The sequence below is a fragment of the Neovison vison genome, chromosome 5 (genome assembly GCF_020171115.1).
Source record: "Neovison vison isolate M4711 chromosome 5, ASM_NN_V1, whole genome shotgun sequence".
Lineage (NCBI taxonomy): Eukaryota > Metazoa > Chordata > Mammalia > Carnivora > Mustelidae > Neogale > Neogale vison.
Window position 1 is genome coordinate 24736811 of NC_058095.1, and position 20639 is coordinate 24757449.

The following is a 20639-nucleotide window of genomic DNA, read 5'->3' on the forward strand; positions in this document are numbered from 1 at the left end:
TTCCCGTTTTGGGATGGGGGAGGCAGGAAGACAACTGGGCTGTTAAGTAAAGCGCTGTATCATTCAGCTTCGTCTTTCATACATTAGAAAGGCTGGAGACTTGCTGGGTGCTCTGGAAACTACAGGTGCTGGCTGAGCAGTAGTAGGGATGGGAGGTAGGACATAGCCAACATGTGCAAAGCAGAGGGAAAGCCATGCGGCTTCTGGGGCAAGAGCGAAAGATTTTGGTACATTTCAACCAAAATTGAATCCTCAAGAATCTGGGCGCCTGGGTGGCTCAGTGGGTTGAAGCCTCTGCCTTCAGCTCAGTCATGATCCCGGGGTCCTCGGATTGAGTCCCGCATCGGGCTCTCTGCTCAGCAGGGAGCCTGCTTCCCTTCCTCTCTCTCTGCCTGCCTCTCTGCCTACTTGTGATCTTGTCTGTCGAATAAATAAAATTAAAAAAGAATCCCCAAGAATCTGGGCCAACTGGGTAGCTCAGTGGTTTAGGCCTCTGCCTTTGGCTCAGGTCATGGTCTCAAGAGTCCTGGGATGGAAACCCTCTTCCTGCTCTCCGCTCAGGGGGAGCCTGCTCCCCCCCCACCCCTGGCGCACTCTCTGCCTGCCTCTCTGCCTACTTGTGATCTCTGTCAAATAAATAAATAAATAAATCTTTAAAAAAAAAAATCCTCAAGAATCCAAGACCACTGGACAGAACGAGAGTCTCATTCATTAATAGAACAAAGGGGGCATGATGCTTCTCTCTGGACCCTGACCATTACGAGACGGCCAAGTCTTTGTTGGGGTGTGTGGGGACATAGGAGCATTTACAATAGGTCATTCCTGGCATCAGCTCTCCGATTCTTGGGTCACTGTCGGAACAGGCTGCTGGAGGGAGGGTGGTGCTTTATAGAAGTCCGGTTTGGGCAAGCCCACCCAGCGCCCAGCACCATAGAAAGAGCCCCCACAGCCTAGCTACTGACCTCCTAATAAGGTAGATGGAGAGAGCAAAGGCAGTGCCAGCACTGCCCTGGAGAAAAGCCTTCCATTGAGGCCCTGCTACCAATCTGCAGCTTACTCTATGACTGGTGTTGAACACAGTCCCGTCTCCTATTAGTAGTCAATTTAAGGCTTTAAATCTCTGCACCAGGACACCAAAAAATAAAAATAAATCACATCTAGTTTTATAGGCATTTAATAGTTTACCAATTGGTACAATAGGATTTTTTAATATGCAGAAAACATGAATAAATTTTGTTTTACACAGTCTGAGAGCAACAAATCTTACTGTAAAACACAAGAGCAATATTATATACATTCCTTTACTGATTTTTTTTTTTAATTGTGTCAATATCTTCAGTTAACTCTTACAATCTGGGAACTGTTTTCTCCAATCACCACCACCTCTGCAACATTCATATGAAATCAATGCTTGCCTTCATGTCAGTGTCAGGATCAACTTCTAACCCGAAGATTTGTGTTTGTTTCTATCATCTTCAGTGAGCTTTAGGATGCCTGAAGGATAGGCAGGACAAGAAAGCAGCTACTTACATGATATAGTGGAAAGATAAAAAGGCCAGTTCAGTCCAGTTGTGACTTGTAAATCAGCTTGCCCTCCCCCCACCCTACTGAAAAAACCAAAAAACAAAAAAACAAAACCCAAAACCTTTTTCACCAATTTTGTACATGTCGCTTCTCTACTGGGAGATTCTTCTTTGCATCATCTAGATTAATTAACACATTGGACTTATATACAGCTGGACAGAAAGAGTAACCATTTTAAGTGCCTTTTCCTTCAACAATTTTAATTTCAGTTGCTTAAGGATTATCAAGCCACCAATGTCAACAAAATATCCTTTAATTTTCAATAGTTTTTCTTTAAATAAATTTAAAAGAAAACTATTTAGTGAGTGATTTTACCTGGAAGTTCACAGAGAAACAGGAAGAGGCAAACAGGAGAGCAGGGCACTGACAGTAAGGAGACTGCGCTTGGTGATCTAGAGCCAAAGCTTCCAAAGACGACAGCGAGCGCTCCACAGCCTGGACGACTTGCTAACACTAGTGATTTTTAGAGCAGTGCGCAGGGCACACCATTGGTCACACCACACATAGACAAAACAAGACGGTCTTAGTCTCCTAAAGTGCAAGATGCCAAGTCAAAAAGCAACTATTCTCCGGGCAATGTCTACACCACAGCTTCCGTGGCTTGCACTTTCTAGAGTGCAGCTAGGACTTCTTGGGCACATTAAGGGTGGCACTGGAATGTCTGTTTTCACACACACAAAGTCAAATAATCATCTGAGGATGCAATTCTACCAGCTTTTTATTTCTTAAATAAGTGGCCAATTTGATTGAGAAAGTGACAAAGCAGCAGTGAACCTCTAAACCAATTCATAAATTCCTCCACTTACAATCCAAACCAGTAACCTCATCATTGTACTTATCCCAGGCAAGGCACAGGGTTAGACAGCAGACAGAGAAAACGGAGGCAACAGGAAGAAAGGGCATCAACAGGGCAGTGTCAAACAACAGTGCAGGAAACCGCGCACCTCTGATTCCGGACTGTGGATGGATCGCTCTCCCCCACCCCCTTCATTATTCAAACAGGGCTCGTTACATTTGGATCCAGTTGAGGACCATCCCTGAGATTCAGTGTTTGCTGCTTCTTAAATGGAGGATGTCTGGTAGTTCAACTAAGCAGCAGGCTGTGGCAATCTCCCAAGTAAGGATAACTTTGTTTACAGAGTAATATTGTTTCTCCTCCTTTGTCAACGGAAGTCACTGTATGCTGCAGGGGGGGAAACCCAGCGGACAGCAGCTTTGTTTCCTCCTAAATCGGTACCATTTTTTCCCTTTATTGTTCATATCTATGAGTGATTTCTAGATGTTGTGGCTTACCCTTAAACAATTCATGTTGCTACATGCTAAAAATGAATTAAAATACAAGACATTTATACATGTACAAACAAATGTTAAGATGCACCATTTCTATGTTTTTATATTTCTTAAAATAGGACAGGAAATAGCAGCAAACGAGAACAAAGATATTTTCCATAGCTTTTGTAGAAAACTCCAGTCAGAACAGCTAAAGGGAAACAAACAAAAAAAAGACATAGGAACGTGAGAAGGGTTGTGAGGCAATATTGTCCTGAAAGTTATTCTACTGTATTTAAGGAATTAGCTTAAGTTGTAATTTTTGTCTTCAAAAATAGCCATTAGTTCTCAGAACACTTTTCCTTCCAGAGACATCGCTCAGGAATTATTAAAAACAAAGCAAACAAACAAAAAGACACAAGTTAGACATAAAGCTGCTTCTAGTAAACATAAGGCCTAGTCTCTGTGTTTGTGTACCTAGAGGACACTAACTCTAACCCTTTGTCTTTTTCAGGAACCAAATTTCCATTAAATACTAAAAGGGACATCTAAAAAAAAAAAACCACATATTATGCAAATGAATAAAATGCAATTCAGAGTAAGTTTCTTTGTTAAACTTTGTTATTTCTTTGTTCTGTTAACTTTTCAAAGGACCTTAAAAAAAAAAAAGCTGTTGGTTAGCTAAGCAATGGAATTATTTACTTAATAATCTGCAATGAAATATTGTTACCAAAGTCATGGATAAAAATTCTCTTAGACTTACTTGTAGTAACTTTGGATCACAATATACGATATATCAGGATGTGTAAAATGCTGAACAGCCAAACTGCGGGGTGTGTGTGCGTGTGTGATTTTCCTCTTAACTGGGAAAAATTCCCACAGAGTCAGACCTAGTTTTCAGAAGCATTAGGATCAAAAAGGGCTTGTTCTAAAGCATGGTATTCCACAGCAAAATTTATTCTACTTGTATGTTTTAGCACTTCTTCAAAAATCCAGGACCCAAAGACATGGAGGTTGTATGTGTGATATACATATACAGACTTATCCACTTACAGATAGGCCCATATAAACGTTTATATATAAACAAAAGGTGAAAACACAGTACATTTTTATGCATGCTCCATTAAACCCTGTCTTTTTTTTAACTTGTAAGTTAAATACAGTTCAAATCAATAACAGATTTATGTTGAAAAAACAAACTGCTGTATTTCTCCCATTTCTTTAAAATGGGCAAACATAACCTTTTCAATATTTGTCATTATGTAATGCACATTGCACATCCCTAAAAAACATCAAAACAAATAGTGATTTGTACCATGACACACTCAATGGGAAGATTAAATTCTACTTGGAAGTCACATCACTATACAGTCTAATAGTATGGAGAATACAACTAGAAGTGTGTCTAGTGTGAAAAATTGAAGCTTAGAGTATTACAGTGTTTTGTTAACCTGTTTACAAAGCATTAAGACCCAAATGAAATAAATGATTTTCTATTAGCTGCTGAGATTTTTCTTATTTGAGATTTACAGTCATTTTCTTACATAAATATACCACTAGCCTCTGCTTCATAGGCTGCCAAAACATATGTATCCTATTGATTTGGCAAATGTGTCATGACAAAAATTCCAATGTGTAATCCCCATTAATTACATAGATGGTTCAGAAAATTTTGAATTGTAGCCTTATCATCTAACATCCTTAAAGAAGATTTATTAAGCACACTTAAGTGATGTTACATAGATACACATTTCAGAAAAAGCCCTAATAATCACCACTTTTCCCCAAATGAGGCCATCAAGTCAGGCACCAACAGATAGCAGAAAGAAAAACAGGAATTAATAATCCAACATAAAATGACACTGTCAACTATTCAGTTTAGTGCCCTAGTTCAATTTATTCAACTTCTGCCTTCTTAGGCCTGGTGTGACCAATGCCAGCCCAGGTTTTTAAACCCTATGGTACTTCTAGACAACGTATGTAAATTTACAGTATACAATTTGGATTCACCATGCATGAATACTTTGTGTGTAACATTTAATAAGCTCAATCTACATCCAGAATAATTTACATGAAAGGACAATATTTATTTAAACAGAGCTCAATGGGGTAACCATGGTATCATCAGAGTGCATCCAGAGGAAAATGGGAGGAGGGGCCAAATGAGACTCAATCAACGGCACTCCCACACCTTTACTGTTTGATCTACACTGCCAGTAACCACGTATGGTGCCGTCTTATGGAAATCTGAAAGAAAAAGAAAAAGCTTATTTTAAATCTAGATAAAATTTTCAACAAGCCACAAAATAAGCAAGTCCAAGTGCCAGCGATAGTCATTTTTTTTTTCCTATGTACACCCACACACCCACCCCTGGTTTAGGGAAGCTGAGATGTAATGATTAAAGTCCTATGTTAATAACTTCGATAAAAATACCTCCCTCATTAAACCCCCCTCCCAACTAAAGCTGAATAAACACTCAAATCTGAAAACAATAAGGGCACCCTCAATGTATCTATTAACTTACTATGTTCCCCATTAGTACTAAAGCTTGGTACTAATGCTTTATATTCATGTTTAACTCTTTTAATAATCCTACGAGGTGGGCATTAGCTTTATTTTTATCATTAGATCCATCAAACCCTAGGTGTATTTTATGTCACTGTATTTACTACTTTAAATTCTAGATTCAGGTCCAGATAACACTGAGGATATTTATTAAACTTAAATACGATTCTGTGTACCCAGCACATGGTAGTATACACCTGGTCAGAGGAAAAAAGGCGGAATAAAATTTACTTTGAGAAACTTACAAACTAGTAGGGGAGGAAAATTACCCATCAGAGTGGTTAGTAAGCATCCTCTTCACAATCCTAGTTTCCAAAACCAATGTTGTGCATGGAGAAAGTAATTTTTTTTATTATAAGGCTGATGATGGAGAGAGAGAGTTAAGGAAAGGAGAATTTAAAACAAATGGTAGGAATCCACAAAGTTTTTAAACTGTCTTCTCTGGTCTGTCCTGAAAGCACAGTCATTTCTTACCTGGAAAATTCCACATGATTACATAAAATTGTTTACATCTGGCACTCCAAAATCTAATTGCTTAGAAACCTCATTACTCATACATACCCAAGGAGGTAACAAAGTGTTCATGCGCATTGAGGGTCTTCATGCATCGCTTGTTCTTGTAATCCCACACACGTAGGGTCTTGTCATCAGCACAACTCAAAATAAACTTCCCCCCAGAATGGAACAGAACTCCACGTACCCAGTTATCATGACCCACCTTAAAAACAAAAAGGTATTTGACTTAATAAAGGGATAAAGTATTTAAATAGCATCTAGAAAAATAGTCATTACTCAAAGCACAATTAAAAATGTCAATGCCAAAAAAGAGCCACTGGGATTACTGGAGAAACGGAATAATGTCAAATCTCTCTCTTTTTTTTTAATCTTTTTTTTTAAAAGGAATCTTTATGTATGTAAATTGTACATACATACTATCCATTATGTATGTAAAATGTACGCCTAATGTGGGGCTTGAACTCAGGACCCTGAGATCAAGAAATCAGATGCTCTATGGACTGAGTTAGCCAGGCGCCCCAATGTTAAGTTTCTTGAGTATGATCATGTTATTGTGGTTACACCGAATACCTTTACTTTTAGGAGATACAACTGTCATGGAATCTACAAGTAACTCCCAAATTGTTCAGCAAAATGTACACACACACACACACACACACACACACACACAAACAGAAAAGAAAACATTGGCAACTGGTGACTCTACGTGAAGGATACACAGGTATTTACTGCATATCCATCCATCCATTCATCTACCTACATCTCCTACCCTAGGAGTTCCAGTTCTTGCTATTTACCCTAAGAAATAATTAAGAATGGCCCAGAGATTTATTCAACAAAGATGTTCATCAAAGCACTGTACGTAATCAGTGATAAAATATCTAATAACATGAACAGAGTCACATGCCTCCTAAGTTAAAGGTTTGCCACAAATATGTACAATATGATTATCAATTTTACATATAAAATCTCTACCATATTAATCTACATAGGAATTAAAGAAAACAGCTTAGAACTACACAGTCCAACAGGGTAGTCATTTTTTTTTTAAAAGATTTTTATGTATTTATTTGACAGTGAGAAATCACAAGTAGATGGAGAGGCAGGCAGAGAGAGAGAGAGAGAGGGAAGCAGGCTCCCTGCTGAGCAGAGAGCCCGATGCGGGACTCGATACCAGGACCCTGAGATCATGACCTGAGCGGAAGGCAGCGGCTTAACCCACTGAGCCACCCAGGCGCCCCATCAACAGGGTAGTCATTTAGTCACATGTAGCTTTTCAAATATAAATTAACTAACACCAGGGCGCCTGGGTGGCTCAGTGGGTTATCCATCTGCCCTTGGCTCAGGTCATGATCCCAAGGTCCTGGGATTGAGCCCCACACTAGGCTCTTCGCTCAGCAGCTCTGCCTACTTGTGATCTTTCTCTCCCTGTCAAATAAATGAAACCTTAAAAAAAAAAAAAAAACAACTAATGAACATTAACACTATTAGCAATTCAGTCCTTCCATCTCACTAGCCACATTTCAAGAGCTCAACAGCTGCATGTGGCCAGTAGCCACAAATCTGGATATTAGAGATAGAGAACATCATCATAGAAAGTTTTACTGGACAGCCCTAGACAAGAAAATACACTTCATAGGTATTATAAGTGATATAAGGGAGATATTTATTTTCTTTTTTTTACCTTTTCTGTATATTTTTAATATTTCTACAACATAAATAACCATATTGCTTTTGTAAAAGAACCAAATAAACGGGAGTTCACAAAATAAAAAAAAAAGATGAGCAAGGTGATATACCCTTTGTTCTAGGGATGCCTGGGTGGCTCAGCTGGTTAAGCAGGTGCCTTTGGCTCAGGTCATGATCTCAGGGTCCTGGGATCAAACCCTGAATTGGGCTCCCTGCTGAGGGGGATTCTGCTTCTCCCTCCCCATTTGCCCTCCCACCCCTGGCTCATGTGTGTGCTCCCTCTCTCAAATAAATAAAATCTTTAAAAAAATACCTTTTTCTATTAATGTGACCTATAAAAGTCACCAATCACTAGACACAGAAACCTCAACAAGGGGCGCCTGGGTGGCTCGTGGGTTAAGCCTCTGCCTTCGGCTCAGGTCATGGTCCCAGGGTCCTGGGATCAAGCCCCCCATCGGGTTCCCTGCTCGGCAGGGAGCCTTCTTCCCCCTCACTTTCTTTGCTTGCCTTTCTGCTTACTTGTGATCTCTGCCTGTCAAATAAATAAATAATCTTAAAAAAAGAAAAAGAAAAAGAAAGAAAGAAAGAGAAAAGAAAAGAGAAGAGAAGAAAAGAAAAGAAAAGAAACCTCAACAAAAGTTAGAATCACATTTTCGTGGGCTACACCAAAATAAAGCAGTAAGAAGTACTCTCCTTCAGGGGCGTCTGGGTGACTCAGTGGGTTAAGCCTCTGCCTTAGGCTCAGGTCATCTCAGGGTCTTGGGATTGAGTCCCACATTGGGCTCTCTGCTCAGCAGGGGGCATGCTCCCCCCACCCCCCGCCTGCCTCTGCGTACTTGGGATCTGTGTCAAATAAATAAATAAATAAAATCTTAAATTAAAAAAAAAAAAAAAAGTACCCTCCTTCAGCTGAAAAAATAGAAACCAGAAACCTTTGGGGAAATTAAGGTGACCTGTTATTACAGGAGAGTGCAGCACATGCTTTTTTTTTTTTTCTTCTTAAAGATTTATTTTTTTGACAGAGAGAGAGAGAGAGAGATCATAAGCAGAGATAGAGGCAGGCAGGGAGCGGCGGAAGCAGGCTCCCTGCCAAGCAGAAGGCCCAATGTAGGGCTTGATCCCAGGACCCTGGGATCATGACCTGAGCCGAAGGCAGAGGCTTAACACACGGAGCCACCCAGGAACCCCTTCTTTCTTTTTAAAAAGATTTTCTTTTCAAGCAATCTTTTTATCTGATATGGGGCCCAAACTCACAGCCCTGAGATCAAGAGCCCCCACGATCCACTGACTGAGCCAGTCAGGTGTCCCATACACACATTCTGATTTTAAATGTAGATGACCTTTCTAAATAGTGATATAGCATATCTGAGCTCCGAATACTACTACAGGAGAGTTTAACTTTCTAACCTTTTATTTTTGTTTTTGGAGCCCAGTGTGGGGCTTGAACTCACAACTGGGAAATCAAGACCTGAGCTGAGATCAAGGGTCAGACACTTAACCAACTAAGCCATCCAAGTGTCCCTCTGATCAATTCTTGATGATAATTCCAAAGTGTCTATGATATTCTACAGAGAGACAATCACTTCAACATATGGTTAGCACCTAAAAAAACCTCTAAAACAAACATGGATGCCCAATTACAAAAGCTGCTACTGAATTAATGCCCATAGATTCCCTTAGAACTTCCTTAGGCAAAGAAGAATCTTCACAATGCTTACTATCATTTATATATACTTTTAATTTTTATTTATTTTTTTAAAAAAGATTTTATTTATTTATTTGACAGAGAAGTAGGCAGAGAGGCAGGCAGAGAGAGAGAGGAGGAAGCAGGCTCCCTGCTGAGCAGAGAGCCCGATGCGGGGCTCGATCCCAGGACCCTGAGATCATGACCTGAGCAGAAGGCAGAGGCCTTAACCCACTGAGCCACCCAGGCGCCCCTATATATACTTTTTTAAAAAAGACTGAATTTATTTGAGAGAGAGCATGAGCAAGGGGAAGGGGTAGAGAGAAGCAGACTCCCCACTAAGCAGGGAATCCACTATGGGACTCGATCCCAGGACTCTAGCATCATGACATGAGCAGGAGGCAGACACTAAACTGACTGAGCCATCCAGGTGTCCTCATTTAGGTATCCTAATCCAAATTCTAGGTGCTCCTAAATTGAAACAAGCATTTCCAATTCATAAAGCTAGGTAACAACAGTAACATCAGAATGGTAAAATAGGGGCGCCTGGGTGACTCAGTGGGTAAAGCCTCTGCCTTCATCTCGGGTCAAGATCCCAGGACCTGGGATCGAGCCCCGCATCGGGCTCTCTGCTCAGCGGGGAGCCTGCTTCCTCCTCTCTCTCTCTGCCTGCCTCTCTGTCTACTTGTGATCTGTCAAATAAATAAATAAAATCTTAAAAAAAAAAAGGTAAAATAAACCAAATAAATTGGATCATGTGAACAAACAGAATACTAAAGTGGACTCATATTAAAATTAAATACCATGAAATATAGAAACAGTTTTTTTAAAAAAATGAATGAATCTAGGGGTACCATGGTTAAGTGTCTGCCTTCAGCTCAGGTCATGATCTTGGGGTCCTGGGAGCCAGCCCCATGCTAAGGCTCCCTGCTCAGCAGGGAGTCTACTTGTCCCTCCCTCTCTCCCCCTCCTCCAAATTGTGCTTGCTCTCTCTCTCTCTCAAAAAAAAAATAAGAAAGGAGTGTATTATAATCTCCTATAGGAAATATATAATTATAAAGATACGGTGAGCTAGGTTCTCCCTCCTGGCATCAATTGGCTTTGTAGATTCCTTTATATAAACATGACATTTTACAGGAATAATTTTCCTATCACTGTAACAACAGAATTAAAAAAGTTTAAGAAAAATAGTGTTTAGGGGCATCTGGGTGGCTCAGTGGGTTAAGCCTCTGCCTTTGCCTCAGGTCATGATCCCAAGGTCCTGGGATCAAGCCCCATGTCAGGCTCTCTGCTCAGCAGAGAACCTGCTTCCTCTCCTCTCTCTCTCTCTCTCTCTCTGCCTGCTTCTCTACTTGTGACTTCCGTCTTTCAAATAAATGAATAAAATCTTTAAAAAAAAAAAATAGTGTTTATAAAGAAGTTCTTTTAAAGCTTGTAATAAGGGGCACCTGGGTGGCTCAGTGGGTTAAATCCTCCGCCTTCGGCTCAGGTCATGATCCCAGGGTCCTGGGATCTAGCCCCGCATTGGGCTCTCTGCTCAGCAGGGAGCCTGCTTTCTCCCCTCTCTCTCTGCCTGCCACTCTGCCTACTTGTGATCTCTGTCTGTCAAATAAATAAATAAAATCTTAAAAAAAAAAAAAAGCTTGTAATAATTCAGATTATTTAATAAATTATCACAAGGCATCTAACCGAAAATATATAAATATAGTTAAGATACAAAAGAAGCAGTAAGATTATGCAAACTTACAAGGGTCATAAGGCACATGCCAGTACTGACATCCCACATCTTAATAGTCTTGTCTCTGGATCCAGACAGTAAGAATGGCCCAGGCTTGCCACTTTTTTTAGTCTATAGAAAACATACAAAAATAAGTTTCCCACGTTAAGAAGTTGAGTGAGGACTTTAAATGATCTACATTTCCAGTTTTTATAAAAATGCGATTCTGGAGGACAAATATTGTGTATGTTTATTACACACAATCTGATGTTCTGAGATATATATAAATTATAAAATGACCATCATAATCAGGTTAATTAATATATCCACCACGTTGTATAAACATTCCCACCCCCTTTTAGGCAGTGAGAACACATTTTTTTTTAAGGTGAGAATACTTAAGATTTACCCTTTTAGCAAATTTCAAGTATATGACACAGTATTATTAACTGTAGTCACCATGCTGTATTTTAGATCTCTAGGACTTACTCTTCCTATTTTTCTGTATTGAAATACACAGGTCTTTTGACATACATAGGCTCTTACATAGGAAAGACACAGATAATATGAAAACAGAATATCTCTAATAAGATTACGATTCAGTTTCTGTTCAAGACTTCTGTAATCAAGAAAAAATTTAAAGCTACTTAATTCTGTCTATACAAAGTCCAGCCAGAATCAAATTTGTGACATGGTAAGTAGCCACCACCAGAGGGCAGTAAAAAGAATCTGAAAATGCAACCAGTCAGCCAAAATACAAAGTTACTATAGAAGCCTCATTTTGTAAAAATAATTTTTGGGGATGGGGAGGTGGGGAGATGGGGGCTGAGGAGGAAGAGTCTCCTCCTTCCTTTATTAGAAGGTAATTTAAAAATATCCACAATAGAGGGAAACAAGCCTTAAGTGACTCAGTGATAGAGAACAAATAGGGTTGATGGGAAGGAGGGAGGTGGGGGATGGGCCACATGGACGATGGGAATTAAGGAGAGTACTTGTTGTGAGGAGCACTGGGTATTGTATGTAAGTGAGGAATCACTGAATTATACCCTAGAAACCAATACTTCACTGTATGATAACAAAAGCAAAACTCTCCATAGGGCTGTCTATATAAAAGATGTGGTCAATTCTGGCTCTGCAATTTATTCAAAGAAATAATATTCTGTAACTTACTTTTAAGATATTAATCATAAAAGACTGAAATAATGAAAAGTACCAATTAAGAACCATGAATATAATGAAACTACAGACTAGAAAACCCAAAAGACTCCAAAAAATTGCTGTGATTAATAAGCAAATTAGTAAAGTCTCAGGTACAAAGCCACCATACATAAATCTGCTGCATTCAATAATGAAGCAACAGAAGGGGAAATTAAGAAAACAATCCCATTTATAAAGGCACCAAAAATTGTAAGATACCTAAAAATAAACCTATCCAAAGAAGTGGAAGATCTATACTCTGAAAACTATAAAACACTGATGAAAGAAATGAAGACAACACACAAAGAAATGGAAAGACATTCCATGCTCATTGACTAGAAGAACAAATACTGGTAAAATGCCTATACTACCCAAAGCAATCTACACATTTAATGCAATCCCTATCAAAATACTAACAGCATTTTCCACAGAACTACAACAAACAATCCTAAAATTTGTATGGAACCACAATAGACCCCAAAATAGCCAAAGCAATCTTGAAAAAGAAAAGCAAAGCTGGAAGCATCACAATTTCAGACTTCAAGTTACATTACAAAGCTGTAGTAATAAAAAACAGTATAGTACTGGCACAAAAGTAGACACATAGATCAATGGAACTGAACAGAAAATCCAGAAATAAAACCACAGTTATATGGTCAATTAATCTTTGATAAAGCAGGGAAGAATATCCAATGGGAAAGACAGTCTTTCCCATAAATGGTGTTGGGCAAACTGGACAGCAACATACAAAAGAATGAGACTGGACTACTTTCTTATACCACACACACTTAGACTGAAGACCTAAGTGTGAGACCTGAAACCATAAAAATCTTGGAAGAGAGCACTGGCAGTAATTTCTCTGCCACTGGCTCTATCAACTTTTCTCTAGATAGGTTCCCTGAGGTAAGGAAACAAAAGCAAAAATAAACTACTGAGACTACATACATCAAATTAAAAACCTCCTGCACAGCAAAGAAAACAATCAAAACAAAGAGGCACCCTATAGAATGGGAGAAGGTATTTATAAATGACATACCTGATAGTATTGAAAATATATAAAGAACTTCCATAACTCAATATCCAAAAAGAAATCCAATTAAAAAATGGGCAGAAAACAGGAAAAGACATTTTTCCAAAGAAGACATTCACATGGCCAAGAAACACATGATGCTCAACATTACTCATCATCAGGGAAATGCAAATCAAAACTACAATGAGGGCGCCTGGGTGGCTCAGTGGGTTAAGCCTCTGCCTTCAGCTCGGGTCATGATCTCGGGGTTCTGGGATCGAGTCCCACATCGGGCTCTCTGCTCGGCAGGGAGCCTGCTTTCTCCTCTCTCTCTCTCTGCCTGCCTCTTTGCCTACTTGTGATCTCTGTCTGTCAAAAAAAAAAAAAACAAAAAACAAAAAAACTACAATGAGATATCGCCTCACACCTGTCCAAATGGCTAAAATTAATTAATACAAGAAACAACAGGTGTTCATGAGGATGTGGAGAAAGGGGAACCCTCCTGCACTGTTGGTGGGAAGGCAAACTGGTGCAGCCACTCTGGAAAACAGTATGGAGCTTCCTCAAAAAGTTAAAAATAGAACTACCCTACGACCCAGCAATTGTACTACTGGGTATTTATTTCAAGAGTTAAAAAACCCCACTAACTCAAAAGGATACATGCACCCTTTTATTTATAGTGGCATTATTTAGAACAACCAAGATATGGAAGCAACCCAAGTGTCCATCAACTGATGAATGACTAAAGATGTGATGCTCACACACACACAATGGAGTATTATTCATCCCTAAAAAATGGCGGGGGGATGAAATCTTGCCATTGCAATGATATGGATGGAACTAGAGAGAATAATGAAGTAAGTCAGAATGTAAGTCAGAACACTATAAGGAAATAAGTCAGAGAAAGACAAATACCGTATGATTTAATTTAAGAAACAAAACAAACAAGCAAAGGTGGGGGGGAGAGAAAGCAACAAACCAAGAAACAGACTCTTAACTCTAGAGAACAAACCGATGGTTACCAGAGGGGAGGAAGGTGGGAGGATAGATGAAATAAGTAATGGGTATTAAGGAATGCACTTGTGATGAGCACAAGGTGATTAAAAAAAAACCTCCAGTTAGTGCTTCTATTGATTAAGAGTATCAGGAGGCCTTCACATGAAATATTCTTTAAAATTAGTATTTAAAGACTGAACTGCATTCCACCATAAATTTATAAATAAAATAATTATGTTCATTAAAGGCTATTCTTCTAAAAGATAACTTTAACCTCTCCCGAAAGTTCTACTTTGCATTGGTATACTAACAATGGCATTTCTGATAAATTTAATGACCACTTTTACAGGAGAATCTATCATCCCCAGCACAAGTCAAGGGTCAGCTGACAATAAACACTGGTTAAAAATATAAATAACTTCCACATGTCCGAAAGAGTAAAGACTCTCAAGATACAGAATTCTGGGATGCAGATTTGTCAATGCATTAACTGCCCTGTATCTGAGAATCAAAAAAGTTATCTAAGATTCTGATATCAGCAATAAAATAATGAAATAACATATAAATCAAATACCTCAGATCCTGTTGCTTCAGAGATGGAAGAGTATGAGCTTTCTGGAGCCCAGGAAATACATTCTACCACGTGCTCATGTTCTCGAAGCTCAGCCTTGCATTCCTTTGTTGCTACGACCCATACGCGCACCGTCTGATCATTGGAACAGCTGGCTATCAGAGTGCCGTCCTGATTTGGCCGCACCATACGTACCCATTCTCTGTGTCCCGTGAATGTCTTCACACAGTAGCTGTCAAAATAAGTAATAATTTACATCATGAATGGCAATTATTGGGACACTTTCCAGAAGCAATATAAAACTAGCCATGCACTAGAATGAAGAGGTTGGCACCAAGTTAGAGTAACCACAGGTAAGTCAAGAGAATAAATGTATATTCATGGTTAATAAAAGATGGAGACAGGTCAGAAAATCAAACTATCAATTAAAATGTGCTGATGGGAGAATTATCAAGGAGGTAACCAATCAACACATTATAGAAGGTAAACAACTAATCAACACATTATAGAAGAAGCTACAACACATTACAGAGAGAAATAAAATCTTCTAAAATGAAACACACACAATAAACCTAACAAAAATATTTATAGCCTTGTTGGGAAGAAGACACTCTCTACTAATCTGGGTAAAACTAGTAGTACATTAAGGTTTTATGGTAACAATCATGTGTCATTCTAAGCACAACCAAATTCAGCCTAATAAGGGAATACCTCCACAAATGTTATTATGTTTTATTTCAACCCACAGAGAAATCACCTAAAAAAAGACCACAGAGAAATAAGCCACTGGGGGCACCTGGGTGGTTCAGCTGATTAAGCGTCTGCCTTCGGCTCAGGTCATGATCCCAGGGTCCTGGGATGGATCCTTGTGTCTTGTCTGGCTGCCTGCTCAGTGAGGAGCCTGCTTCTCCCTCTCCTGCGCTCTGTCCACCCCCTGCCCCGCCCCAACCATGCTTGTTTTCTCACACTCTGCACTCTCAAATAAATAAATAAAACCTTAAAAAAAAAAAAAAAAAGCCACTGCATAGAAAAGGGGTCTCAAGGACATGGAAGTTTCTTTTATAATTTTCCTGTTCCTTTATCGGAAACATTTAAGAGATTAAAACCTCATAAAAGTATATAAACACAAGCAGCAACATGATCATTTGGGGTTAAAGTCAAAATAATTGGTTCAGAACACATTTTGGCTATTTGTTTTATATCTCTTCAGCTGACACCTTTTCAACCAAACCTACTCACCCAGTTTGCACTTCCCACATTTTTATAGTTTTATCCCTTGAGGCAGACACTATATGATCTCCATTGGGCATGATGGCTACTGAAGAAACATTGTGGTCATGGCCTAAAACACATAACACAGCAACGTATTAAGAATATATCACCAAGAGCAATTAAACCTCAGTTTACTGTGAGATTTCACTGTGGGATTTCAAATATCACAGCAACTTTAAATACACTGGGCTTTATATAAATTTGATAAGAAAGCTGGATTTACATACACAAGTCAAGGAATTAGTAACTTAATAAAATAATTCATAATGAATTAAGTAGCTAGCTCAATTTATGATTAATTCAACCTGTACAACTGTTTTAACACTACAAGGAATCTGTATCATCAGCATTTGAATATACTAACATGTTGTATATTTATATATGAACACTAGATACACACAAAAATTTCCATGGTTGATATCCTAAGATGTATGTTAGAAATAAGACTTACAAAGCTAAAGAGAAAGAAGAATAAAAATGGAGATTTGGTTCCATATTTAAAACAATGGTTGAAAATTTCCTTTTTTGTTGCTGATGTCCCTGGGGATAAAAATGCATTATCCTATATGCATTATTCACATTCCTAATCAGCTATCCTTTGTGGAAAAAATTCGAGAGAATCCTCATAAATATCATTAGCTTAAGGAATATACAACGATTGGAAAAAACTCCTTTATAAAAAATATTTTAAATTTAAGTATAGTTGACACACATTACATTAGTTTCAGTTGTACAATACAGTGATTTGGCAAGTTTATACAGGATGCTACTATGTTCACTGCAAGTGTACCTGCCATTTGCCACCATACACCAGTATAATATCATTAACTCTATTCCTTATGCTGTGCCTTTTATTCCCTTGACTTCCTCATTCCATAACTGGAAGCCTGTAACTCCCACTCCCCCCTTCTTTTTCACTGAAGTCACAGCAAAAAAAAAAAAAAAAGTCATAGCAACAAGATCCAGGCTACTCAAAGAAACATAAACACTAGATTTTACTAAAGGATTCCATTCTTTTATGAAAGAATTCCTTTAACTGGTAAAACTGGTAAGCTTCCCACTTAATTTTGGGCAAAAACACCCTTCATATTATACTCTATGTAATCACATCACGATTATTTATTTAAAAAAAAAACTCTTTTATTACCAACATAGCATGTGTTCTTTATGTAAAATCCAAATACTCAAATTTTATCATATTTAAAGAAACAAAAACCCTTAAGTGGGCACCTTCTATGTGCCAGGTACTAAACCAAGATGATTCATGTATATGATTTCATTTTATCCTCACAACAATCCTATGACAGGTATTATTATCTCTGTCTTGCAGATGAAAGAAGCTGAAACTTCCCAATGTCAAAAGGAAACAAGTAGAATTTGAACCCAGATACCTGATTCCAAAGCCCATGCTCTTTCCACAAGGCCAAATGGCCTCAGAGAATAGTCTCTAGGACAAGACTCAGGAAAACAACCTAACACTGAGACTATCATGTATGTGGAAAATTAGAGTGAGCAAGAAATACCAGGTTCCAGCTTTTACTATACCTATTTGCTGTGGACTTCAGTTTCCCAAGTGAGAAAAATGAAAAACAAAACAAAACAAAACAAATCCCCAATAACTTCATTCTCTTTCTTTCTTGAAGACAGAGGTCCCAGGAGTTTTTCTTATCCAAAAGTATTTCTGAAAACGAATTAAGTATTTTATGTAAACCAGTACTAGGAGATACTTAAAACCTCATAACTGAAACAATTCAACTACTGTGGTTTCTCCATGGGTTATTTACATCATACACTCTTCCACTGATACAATTAAGAATTAAATGTAGGGGACCTGCATGCTATTAAAAAGAATATTGTTTAATATTCTTTTCTCTGGAATGTCACGTTACAAATCAATATCAAAGTACTATCCACTACCCTTACCGTGCATGGTTCTGATGCATTCAAAGCCCTGAAAATCCCATAGTTTAATGGTCATATCTGCAGAACAGGAAGCCAGAAGCTTGCCACTGTGGTCAAATGAAATATCCTGTACAGAGTCTGTATGTCCCTTAAGAGTTCGCTCAAAATCTCCAGTCTCATAATCCCACACCTGTCAAGTGACCAGAAACTTTGTTAACATCAACCCATCCCTTCTTTCTCATTTTACATTAGTCACTCAGCAGACCAGTACGAGCAAATGAGAGACTTAGAAACAGCACATCTTCAAGTACAGACTGCTCTTTTCTCTAGAGAAAACTGAAGTTATAATTATTAAAACAGACTTCTAGTACCATATTATCTACCACACACTTTATGCTAGTGAGTAGGTATATGAAGCCAAAAGACAAAGTCTCTTTCCAGTCTGACAGGAGACAACACACACGTAAACAAATAAATTTAAAGACAAAAGTTTTGGGGGAAGTTGATAGGCATCTATACGCAGAGTATTAGAGCACAATAAAGAGTGCTCAATCCTAGGGCGCCTGGGTGGCTCAGCGGGCTTCAGCTTGGGTCATGATGCAGGCTCTCTGCTCAGCAGGGGGCCTGCTTCCCTTCCTCTCTCTCTGCCTGCCTCTCTGCCTACTTGTGATCTCTGTCGGTCAAATAAATAAATAAAATCTTAAAAAAAAAAAAAAAAAAAGAGTGCTCAATCCTAACAGACAAGCAGAGCTCAGACATCTAGGAGGAAGGAAAGACTTCACAGGAGGCTACTGTCCATGAGTAGATTAACAAAAGCATATATCATTCTGATGCAAAAATGGCAAGTCACTAACACATTTTTTAAAGATAATTCTCCTAAGATAACAGACATAATAATCTATTAAGAATAAATATTAGGGGTGCCTGGGTGGCTCAGCTGGTTAAGCATCCGATTCTTGATTTCGGCTCAGGTCCTGATATCAGGGTTGTGGTACTGAGCCCCCACCGGGGAGTCTGCTTGTCTCTCTCTGTCTGCTCTTCCCCTCGATCGTGCTCTCTCTCATTCTCTCTCTCTCTTTCAAATAAATAAATAAATAGGTAAATAAAATCTTTATTAAGAAAGAATAAATATTAGAAACAGACCTCAAGAACAACTAAACTTTCACTCTGGTGGTCAAATGCTAGTCTAAAGTTCAGTCTTTACCGGACACCAATAACATTCTCTAAAATCAGATTGATTCCATTCTTCCTATAGTAGGTTCAAATTTACTTATAGGAGGGTATATATCAACCAATTTAAAGAAACTTAGAAAATGCATTTTGAAAACTTGGAAACAATCTAAATATCCAACATTAGGGGAATGGCTAAGTAGATATAAAACCTGGGATTATAAGGAACTTGTGACGTAATAAAATAATGTTAAGTTAAAAAGAACACAAAATTACACGTGATCACAACTACATAAAAACCTCAACTAAGAAAAATAAACTATCTTCTAAAAAACTTTTTTAAAATGTTTATTTTTTAATTTTTTTATTTATTTTGACAGACAGAGATCACAAGTAGGCAGAGAGGGAGGCAGGGAGAGAGAGAGAGAGAGGAAGAAGCAGGCTTCCTGCTGAGCAGAGAGCCCGAAGTGGGGCTCGATCCCAGGACCCCGGGATCATGACCTGAGCCGAAGGCAGAGGCTTTAACCCACTGAGCCACCCAGGCACCCCTAAAAAACTTTCTTTTAAAGAAAACGTACATACCCTTCTCAATATAAACAAGATTTTTTTTTTTAAACCATATATTCAAGTACTTCTACATAAAAGTGATTTCTAATTTTGCACATATTTTGTTAGATTTATCCTTAAGTATTCTGGGGTTTTTGATGCTACTCAGTGGCATTTTAAAATCTCAATTTTCAAATTATTCATTGCTACTTTATAGAAATACAATGACCTTTTGTATAGTAACCCTGTATCCAGAGATTCTGTTAAATTCAGCCACAGTTCTAGTAGCTTTTTTGTAGATTCTCTGGGCTGTCTACATAGATGACCATGTTGTCTATAAGTAAAGACAGTTTCATTTCTTCCTTTCCAATCTGTATGCCTTTAACTTCTTTTTCTGCCTTACTGCACTGACAAGGCACTCTTTTGCAAACATGAAATGTAAGTAGTTGAGACTGAACACCACGTCTTTGGTTTCTGATCTCAGGAGGAAAGCATTGTTTTCCACCATTAATTATTATGCCAGACACCTTTTAAACTTTTATCGACTTAATGAAGCTCCATTCCTAGCTTGCTGACAGCTATTATCATGAATGAATGTTGGAATTTTGTCAGATGCTTTTTCGGAACCCATTATGTTTTTTATTGATGTGGTGTATCACACTGATTGTGGAACCAATCTTGCATTCTGGGATAAATCCTACTTGGGTCGTATTAATTAACCTTTTCATAAATTGCTTAATTTAATTTGCTTACAATTTATTAATTTTGCATATGTGTTCATGAATAATACTGGTTAGTAGTTTTCCTTTTTGTAAGATTTTTGTCCCATTTAGTATCTAACGATACCAAGAGTTCAGATGAAAATTTTACATATTACAAATAAGGTATCATCTTGCAGTTCAGTTTCAGTTAACTTTCCATGCATTTATCAAAGAACACTACAGCATTTTC

The 20639-nt window shown here is 38.3% G+C and overlaps 1 protein-coding gene across 1 annotated transcript in view; it reads right to left on the reverse strand.

Annotated features, from left to right (window-relative positions):
- Positions 1–1158: 1158 nt before the first annotated feature.
- PAFAH1B1 (platelet activating factor acetylhydrolase 1b regulatory subunit 1) overlaps positions 1159–20639 on the reverse strand; it is a 103398-nt gene continuing 83917 nt past the window's right edge. The window contains exons 6-11 of the mRNA XM_044248144.1: positions 17994–18162; positions 16038–16140; positions 14802–15030; positions 11056–11157; positions 5981–6137; positions 1159–5100 (exon numbers count right to left, since the gene is read on the reverse strand). Coding sequence (XP_044104079.1) covers positions 5027–5100; positions 5981–6137; positions 11056–11157; positions 14802–15030; positions 16038–16140; positions 17994–18162 — 834 coding nt within the window. The 3' untranslated portion in view covers positions 1159–5026. The remainder of the gene's footprint in view (positions 5101–5980; positions 6138–11055; positions 11158–14801; positions 15031–16037; positions 16141–17993; positions 18163–20639) is intronic.